The sequence below is a fragment of the Durio zibethinus genome, chromosome 22, assembly GCF_047325235.1.
Source record: "Durio zibethinus cultivar Kanyao isolate XHJ-2024 chromosome 22, ASM4732523v1, whole genome shotgun sequence".
In the NCBI taxonomy this organism is placed as follows: Eukaryota; Viridiplantae; Streptophyta; class Magnoliopsida; order Malvales; family Malvaceae; genus Durio; species Durio zibethinus.
The window spans coordinates 3,085,087-3,094,471 of NC_143183.1; the positions used below are offsets into that span (position 1 = coordinate 3,085,087).

General features: G+C 33.2%; 1 protein-coding gene across 2 annotated transcripts; it reads left to right on the forward strand.

Moving 5' to 3' along the window:
* The first annotated feature begins 1,020 nt into the window (after positions 1–1,020).
* On the forward strand, positions 1,021–8,718 carry LOC111307734 (3-beta hydroxysteroid dehydrogenase/isomerase family protein). 2 transcript variants are annotated; one of them, XM_022905883.2, is made up of 12 exons: positions 1,021–1,415; positions 2,460–2,549; positions 2,643–2,776; positions 2,875–3,045; positions 3,453–3,569; positions 3,663–3,742; positions 4,392–4,584; positions 5,561–5,678; positions 6,278–6,452; positions 7,180–7,336; positions 8,087–8,153; positions 8,241–8,718. In XM_022905883.2, exons 1-12 carry the CDS (start codon positions 1,142–1,144, stop codon positions 8,444–8,446), a joined length of 1,782 nt encoding a protein of 593 aa, XP_022761618.1. In that variant the 5' UTR covers positions 1,021–1,141; the 3' UTR covers positions 8,447–8,718. The 2 variants fall into 2 exon arrangements, with proteins under 2 accessions (XP_022761618.1, XP_089607563.1); XM_089751437.1 differs by lacking the exons at positions 3,663–3,742; positions 4,392–4,584 and having other exon boundaries at positions 1,024–1,415.
* Positions 8,719–9,385: the final 667 nt, after the last annotated feature.

Sequence of the window (9,385 nt, forward strand, 5' to 3'; positions counted from 1 at the left end):
TTAGTCCTTTTTTTGTTTATTTTCTTCTTTTATTTTCTAAAGTGTGGGTTTAAAGCTCAACACTAACAAATGTTATTCAAAAATTAAAAATTAATCATTTAATTATGGATGCTATAATAAACTAATTTATTTTTATTTAAGATAAATATATTTAAATAAAAATTTATTATATTTATTTACTCGGTCAACAAGATTAATTCTCTTTATCATTTAATTAACGTACACTTGACTACCACATCACCACAATTAAGACTCAACATTCATATTTATCATTATAAAATAGGTTTACCCTTAATCAAATAAGAATTTACCTAATATCGTTGCTAACGTCTCATTATAATATCATTTTAAAATTACACGTCAACTTTTTATTTATTTGAAAATATTAAATTCAGCTCACATTTATTTAAATTTATTAAATATAGATCACAACAACTTACGTGATTCTTTTTAAATTTTACGTAAAATCATTATCAATTATTAATTATTTTAATTATATCATTATTTTTTATCTCATAATAACATAAAAAAAATCCTTCTAAATATGAACAAAGTATTCTTACTCTTAAAGCTTCCTCCATATTCATTGTTTGTTGTCTTTCTCACAAAATACATGTACACCTAAGGATCAAAATGCGTCTTGAAAGATCAATTTTGACATTTTTTTAATCGTGTTTTCTTATTGTAGATTCAGGTCCCTCTTTACTAACCCTCCAGATAACTTCCCTCTAGCAAGCACCGAAAAACATCACTGACATAAATACTAAATAATAAAAAATATATTTTTTATTAAAGAAAATAAAACTATTTGCAAAAATCATCGATCGGGAAGACAAATATTAGGAGCCAAGCATTGTTTAGTGGGAGTTGGTTGTGATTTTCACCTGAAAGCGCCCGAGTATCTGACGCCCGTGGACCATCTCACCTGATCCCTGGACCCCACCCCCACGGACCATTTTTTTTTTACTCTCCTATGCCAAAAAAATATTATATAATTTTTTTTCCTCCAAACGGAAAAGGAAAAGAAAAAAAAGGTTAATGCAACGGTTCCCCGGCACAACGCCCATAATAATAATCCCTCCGCAACTAATCGCATCAAAAAGGAAGAACAAAAAGAAAACAGAAAAAGAAGGGAGAGAAAATGGTGGTGACGACGGCGAATGATGTGGCGTTTGGAGATTGGAGCGAGACGAGGACGTGCGTTGTTCTCGGAGGCCGAGGATTCTTAGGGAGAACGCTCGTCACCAGGCTGCTGCGACTCGGAGGCTGGATCGTCCGTGTGGCCGATTCATCCTCTCACTCTCTGCAGCTCGATCCTTCCTCCGCTTCCGACTCTCTCCTCTCTGATGCTCTCTGCTCTGGTCAAGCCTCCTTTTGCCATGTCGATGTTCGCGATACATCTCAAATCATCAAAGGTAAAACAAAATTGTTCCTATACATGTATATACACGTAAATATACGATCAATATACGTATATATATATATATATCTCTTTTTACATAAACAGTTCGGATAAATGCATTTTGTTTACTGGAGAAATGCCAGAAAAGAAAGCTTGATCAGTTATCTATTTATTTATATTTTCAAATTTAGGATGATTTTATGTTTGTTTAGCTGAGAATCGTGTTTGCGCTGAACCTTTTTTTTGAAATTACTTGAATTTTGCAACCATTTTTCTAGGTTTCGTTGATTGTTGCCTTTCGCTTTCTAAAGAAGTTGCAATGAAGTAAAATCACATCCATAGTTGATTAAAGATTAACAAATGACTGAAACGCAATACGATTCTAACATAATTAGTCTATATAAAAGTAAAATCATATATTTTTTATCTTAAAAAAAATCTTTTTTTTTTTAATTCTAAAAAACGTTGTTTGCTTTTGAATTCAAATACTTTTTGGTTTTTTCTTTGCAACGGAAAAGCAAGTAGCAAAAGCAAATACCGAATAGTTTCAAATTTTCCTTTCTTAATTGAAATGGAGATATTTTGTTTTAATTTCTTTTTCTTAGAAATTAAAAATAAAATAGAAAATGTAAGAATTTTTTTTCCCTTGGAGATTAATATTGCTGGATGGTTTAGTTTTAGCTGGAAAGAATGGAAAATTAAGGTTTATGATACACGATATATGGTTCCTGAGAAACCATGACAAAATTTGAGAACTCAAAAATTGAAAATGCTAGAGTTTAATCAAGCCTTTTGTTTATTTTTCCCCTTCTCATAACTAACCAGGGAACTGCTGTATTATGGAATGTATTGGTTTCTGTTTGGTTGCAAGAAAATTAGATAATAGAAAGCAGTATCTGAATTCTCTTTGTTAAGAAACTGAACTGCATACTGAGATGGAGAGGAAATAAATTCAATTCATATATGTTATATTTTTAGTCTCATTTTCAGTTTTGAAATTTCCTTGCAACATTGAAAATGTTTGATTGACTTTGTGTTGTCAATGCACCTCTTGCAGTAACTAAAGGTGCAGATGTTGTATTTTACATGGAACCAACTGATTTAGACACACATGATTTCTGTAATTGCTACATGATCATAGTTCAAGGTAATGGGCTTTTTTCCTTTCTCTCTTTTGATGAGATTTATAATTATATACTATATATTTAAAATGATACCCTTGTGTTGATAATATGTTCAGGTGCAAAAAATGTCATTAATGCATGCCGAGAAAGTAAAGTTAGGCGACTTGTATACAACAGTTCTGCAGATGTTGTTTTTGATGGTTCACAGGATATACTTAATGGTGATGAATCCTTCACTTGCCCAGGGAAAGTATGTTTCTTATTGCCGCAATTTGATGAAACTATTTTGGATTTTGAGTTACCATTTGTTTGCTAATGGTCATTTTGTTTATTGATACACCAATACAGTTTCAGGATATGCTGATTGACCTCAAGTTTCAAGCAGAAGGATTAATCAGGTTAGCTAACAATATTGATGGTCTTCTAACATGTGTGCTTCGCCCTAGCAACGCCTTTGGACCCGGTGACACACAATTGGTGCCTTTGCTAGTCAATCTAGCCAAATCTGGTTTGGCAAAGGTTCGTGAACTGTCTCAACATCACTTTATTCATCTAGAGATGTAGTTTTACTAGTTTGAGTATCTTATTTATTTGGAAACTTTCTGACGTTATCAATCATATCGTAATGGATATTTCTACATTGATAATCAGAACACAGGCTGAAAGTGAAATACAGCAACGTACCTTTAAGGACCTCTTCACTTTTAGCCCTGATTTCTCATGTTTGGATTTATCTTATGTAAGATCCTTAGTTGTGTTATGCATCCTAGATTATTGATGCTTTTTGGAAATGTACAGGTGTCTGTTTGTAAAATTCTATTATTTGTCTTGCTATTTTCGAAAAATAATCATCTATTTTATGTTATGATGGAACATAGAATATTTATATTTAATCCTTTTTATAGTAACGTGGTTTCTCATTTCAGTTTGTTGCAGGAAGTGGTGAAAATATGTCTGACTTTACTTATGCAGAGAATGTTGCTCATGCTCATATCTGTGCAGCAGAAACTCTAGATTCTCGGATAGTTTCTGTGGCTGGAAAGGTACTCCCTAACAGTGTTGTTAGATATGTAAAGCTCTCACATATTTTAATTTATATTGAATCTATGAATAAGGGATATGTTCTCAATATTCAGGCCTTTTTCATCACGAATCTTGAGCCTGTAATGTTCTGGGAATTTGTCTCTCTCATTCTTGGAGGCTTAGGGTATCAAAGGTAAGGCATCCTGATTTTCATATGTGTGAAAGTCTGCAATATTATACTGATTCCCAGTAGGCTACGCTGCTGTAGATTTATCAAACTAACATGACTGTGACATGTAATAAGATTTACATGCCTTACTAAGACTGTTGTTCAGATATTGTAAAAATCACTTTTTGCCACAGCTTAGCCACCTAAATCCCCTGCACTTCCCCAAACTAAAAGAGGTAATGATAGGCCAGAGAAGGGAAAAAAGAAACTGCAATTATGTTGTGAACCCTTATACTTTATTTGGATGCTTCATTTTGGCCTTTTAATTTTGAAATTAACTGTTTATTTCATCAGCACAAAATGGTGCTGGATTTTGCCATACCATTAGCAACAAGGATCTTAACGTAGGAATGGATTTTCTTGCTTGTTTGGCAGTAAATTTCTACTGTTATGGTATACAAAATCTGTTGTTATATGTTTTGCCATCCTATTTGACTTCCTTCTCTGAATTCTCATTTTCTTTGAGTTAACAATTTATGTAATTTTATCTTTCTTCTAGATTGACTGCTGAAGCAATCCCAAAAAAATCCTTTTTTTTTTTTTTTCCTTTTTTCTTTATTTTGTAAGACTTTTAATAACTTTCTCCTAACTGGAGTTGTCAATTGCATTGCAGACCATTCATAAAAGTTCCTACTTGGATGGTATCCTATATTCTCTCACTTCGTCAATGTATAAATGACAAATTGCGCTTTAGAAAATATTCTGTGTCACCTCACTACATTCTTCAATTAGCTTCACATACCAGAACTTTTGACTGCTCTGCAGCTCAAAAGCATCTTGGATACTCACCTGTTGTCTCCCTAGAAGTAAGTTTCTGCTGTCTTTTTTTGTATGTTGACGCATTCGAATCTACTATATAATATTCCCGTCATCTGTCCTTTCTTTTGACACTTATATTGGATAGAATATTTTCTAGATCTTCTGTTAGCCACAGTTTTTCATAATTTATGTTTGAAATTTTTAGAAAGTAGAATACTTTAATCAGTTGACTAACCAAAAATTGTATTTATTGCATTCAATTTCTTTTTCTGCTTTTGTATATTTTTTCATCTCTTGGTATTTTATTGCCATAATATTAATATTTATGGAGTAGAAGCACTACTCCTTGTCAGTTGATTTGTACAGTCAATTAAACATTCTTGACTTCAACTATTTGTTTCCTGACAAGCTGTAATGTAGATAGGTAACAATACTAATACTTTCTTGTTCAAATTCCTAAGTATATCCTTGTGAGGGACAGATGGACAATCTTTGATGGGAAGGTAAATGGAGTGAGGTTAAGTTTGTTTATTTCCTTAAAACAGAATTGAAGCGATGAATGGGATTTTGTAGAATTGGGTATCCTCATTGCTTTGCGAAATTTAAAAGCTGGAGGAAATTGAAGTAAAGAAAATAGCTTTTGGGAGTAGGATTTTCTTTTGGAATCCAATTACTGCTTTTGTTCTTTATGTCTTTGTAGTCTTCGTTCCCCTGAGCTGATAAGCAGAAAGACCATTTTCATTCTCTATCATGCTTTTTGCCATTCATGTTACATTCTATCCCAGCTTAAGAGATAATTAATTTTAGATTCAAGCACTACCTAATTAAATTCAGCACATAGATGTGGTTGATTTGAAGACTGTTTTTCTCATTTTACTATTATTTTGATCACATTAACATGGGTTTTCATTTCCTGCTTACTTCAATCACATGAAAATAGTTTTTCAAGATCCAGTAGGGAGACTGAAAGTTTTTTATCTGAAAGTTTGACATCTTTTTTGTTTCTTGTTGCTGGTAATACAGGATGGTGTCAAGTCAACCATCGAATCATTCTCTCATTTAGCCAAAGACTCATCATTTATGACATACAGCAATTTTAATGAACAATCCAAAGCAGAGAAGCTGCTAGGCAGTGGGATAGGTATTACATTATATGATTTTTTATGCAGAATTTCATAATGGCATTGCATAGGCATTTTTTCTGAAGTTTATGTTTAGCCAAAGAATTTGAAGTAACCTCCTTTCAATGATTAAGCACATGATCAATTTGTTTGTAGATTTTAATCTCGGAACTGTTTATTTCTTCTGCTTAATATTTTGACTACCACTATTATACCTGATTTCCTGAGTCCTGGTGCTTTCTGATGCATGCTAAGTAACAAGATTGTACTATGGAAGAATAGTTGAAATTTGATTCTTTCTTTCTGCAAATGCCGGTGAAGGTTTTTGGGTTTGTAATTGTAACTGACAGGCTATATAGTCCATGTTGACTTCAGCCAGAAGCCTAAGCCAACCTATTATGCTTGGCCAAAATAAAAAAAAGAAACTTTTCATGGCAAACTGTACAATCAGGTGGAAGCATAGGACAAGATGCTCCAATTGATCACTAATTGAAGACTTGAGACATTGCTTTTCAGTCATCATCAATTTTTTGGATGCATCCAACTAGGCTCCTGTAAATAAATGAGGCATGGTAGTGCAATTTTCACTATATAATGACCTTGAATTACTTTGATTCAGTTGCAGATGTCTTGCTGTGGAGAGATGAAAAGAGAACATTTACATGCTTCCTTACTCTGGCTTTGGTATTTTACTGGTTCTTTCTCTGTGGAAGTACTTTTATGTCATCTACAGCCAAGCTTCTGCTGCTAGTTACAGTCTTTCTTTATGGATATGGCATTTTATCATCAAATATGTGAGTATTGGTAATTATATGCCTTGTTTGTTTAATGGCATTTCATTCAGCCTTCCAATAGCATCTTCAATTTGCTGTAGTTTGTTGGAGGCCCCATTTTAATACATTGATTGAATCTATCTGGAATATGAAGCTTTAGCTCAGTCCTCATTCCCCCTTTGGTTTCCCCTTTTAACCTTTTCCAGTGTCTGTGTTCAATGCCAAACTCTTTTGATTAATATCCTCTTTCTCTGACCTATCTTCCTTCCAATTCCCCTGTTTTTGCTTATGCTCCAGTTTAGGGTCAGTCATTAGATATGGGGGGGATGGGATTTGAGAAGCAGGGTTTGTTGTTTTTCCTTGCGTTTTTGTAGTTAAAGAGATGTTCTGAAGTATCATGTTTCCCTTGGTTCACTTTTACCATTTCTGTCAACATGAGTGAATCGGGCTTTCTTCCTGTACAGTAAAACTAGCTTGCTAGATACCGCGACTCCCATCTATCCCCTAAAACAACTAAAGAATGTGGTTTAGTTGTTTACAAGGTATAAAACACCCATGCCCGAACTCTTTTGTCTATCTAAAGTTTTTATATTCCCATTGTTAACTTAAAAAATCTTCAAGTTTTGTTTTTCCTTAAGTAAGCTGTTGAATTTTATAATTTTTTGAAATATCTATTTCAAACAAACATGTGCAAACACATGCAAATATGCATATATCTCTCTCTCAGTCATGATTGGCTTTGCTGCAGATGTGGTTTTACTGTTGAAAGGATATCTTCATCTTGTTTTGAAATCCCAGAATCAGCCGTTAAAAATTCAATCAGATCCATGTCATATATGTGGAATAGAGGAGCACGTAACATCAGATTATTGGCCAAGGGGGAGGATTGGGGCAAGTTTTTCAAGGTTGGCATTTTGATGGCAATTCTTTTAATGGTTTCAAGCATTTTTATATTGTTTTATTTTTAAGTTAAGTTCTTTGGGTTTTTATTCTAGAACATGTATAATATGAAATATCCAACCTATAATTTTTTATCATATGTGTCCTTTTGAAACCCGCATTGTTTCAGTTGAGTTCTTGTATCCAGGTACATTCTGGTAATTTTGTGTTTTCCAAAACGTGCCATTATAATGGTCCATTGCATTTGAGGTTAAATCTCATAAAGTTATTGGGTTGTTTATATGGTCCAAAGTTATCATTTGAATATTATTTCGAAATCTTGTACCTTTCCTTTTTGCAGACATTATCTAAGACTTGTGCAGGGTTAGATTATGAGGTTAAATCTCATAAATTTTATGAGACACTTCCAATTTCCTGCAGGAATCTATTACATATCTTTCATCTGTAAGTATACGTCCAAATGCTAATATTTGGTTGGACGTTTAACTGAGGGGTTAGATTTTTTTATTAGCCTTACATAACTAAAGTCCATACCATAAAGTTGCAAAATAAACTCAATGTGGATTTATTGCAAACTTGCGAAATAAGCGCATCCGAAATTTTTTTGATTGACTATTGCTGTACAAGCAATACATAAGTTCATACAATGAACAACTATGTGCATAACAGTAAAGTATGTGCTGAATTGTGCCTTACTTATGCAAGCTTTTCTTCATGTTCATTGAAATTCTAACTTATGTTTGCAACTTATTCAGGTTGTGGTTTTTCTTTATTTCGCCAAGTTGAGTCTGTCTTATTCCTTGGCTGTGCTTATTGGCATTGGTGGGTAACAACAATTTACTTTTGCCATAAATGAGCAGTTCTTTTGGTTTATCCTGGTATTGACTTTGGAAATTATCTGTAACGCAGCTCTGGTTTTTGCCTTCACCGCATTCTTTGTTTATGAACAATATGAATCAGAGATTGATGGAATAGGGGAGGTTCTCTTCTATGGTATCATGGAATCAAAAGGATTGTTATTGAGGACCCTGCCAGCTTCCATCACATCATTTCTTCAAAACTACAACATTTTGCATGAAGAAAAAGCTCCTGCTGTGGTGAAGGAGTGGGAATAGCCGGATCAAGCGCTTGCAGTATTTTAATTTTCGTTACTAATCGGCTCTATCTAATCGGCTTTATCGCTGTTAGACTTGCATCAGACTATAGAAATCGTTTTCCTGGCAAAATAGATGGGGTCAGTAGTTATACGAGTAACACATGTCAAATGTGCTAGAAAAAAATACTTGACATTTGATTAGCTATAGTTCATCTTTAAAGCTTCATGTTACCTGAAATATTTCATCCGTTGAAATGTGGTTACTGGCCAATAGTAGCTGTTATGAAACTGTATTCCACCAGTGTCGACAAGATTCCGGATTTCAGATCAAAGCTCTGGCTGCTTTGTATCCAGCATTTTCGTTTTTCGCCCATCCTCTATGGCAGTGGTGGCATTGCACATCAGGATCGTTTGATTCCATGTTTTTGCAAAAGAAAGCATTGAGGGCATTTGGAAGCTTGCCATTTTGTTCCTAGACACGGCCTGCAATGCTGAAGGTAAACTGGACAGGATGGAAATTGGTGGCTGCAAAGAGGATAATATATATATATATATATATATATATATTTATCGTTTTAATTTTTGATCATTTTAAGTAAAAAAAATTATATATGGGGACAATTCTGCCATTTAACATTTCTTAAAATCTAATTCCTATCGCTTATTTATGAAATTTAGAAATGCGATCAATCGATTGCATTGAATAATACTTAATCCAATTTAATGAAAATTATGTTACAATTTGAGTTATATATTATCATAATTACCAAATTTGATTTTAAATAAGATATATAAATTTGTGGTTAAAAATTTTGATCACTATAAAGTTATTTTCAGTAAAAAAGATACAAGGATGAAGAGAATTCATTATAATTGCAATTAAAATTTACAATCACAATCTCAAAACAAATTTTAAATCGTTACTTTAAATTTTGTTCGGTAAAAAAGATGAATAGGG

Excerpts from the sequence above, each read along its gene's own strand:
- LOC111307734 (XM_022905883.2), top strand. The coding sequence starts at position 1,142 with ATGGTGGTGACGACGGCGAATGATGTGGCGTTTGGAGATTGGAGCGAG. Across the intron at positions 2,550-2,642 it reads CTACATGATCATAGTTCAAG|GTGCAAAAAATGTCATTAAT; the intron begins GTAATGGGCTTT and ends TAATATGTTCAG. Across the intron at positions 3,046-3,452 it reads CCAAATCTGGTTTGGCAAAG|TTTGTTGCAGGAAGTGGTGA; the intron begins GTTCGTGAACTG and ends TTCTCATTTCAG.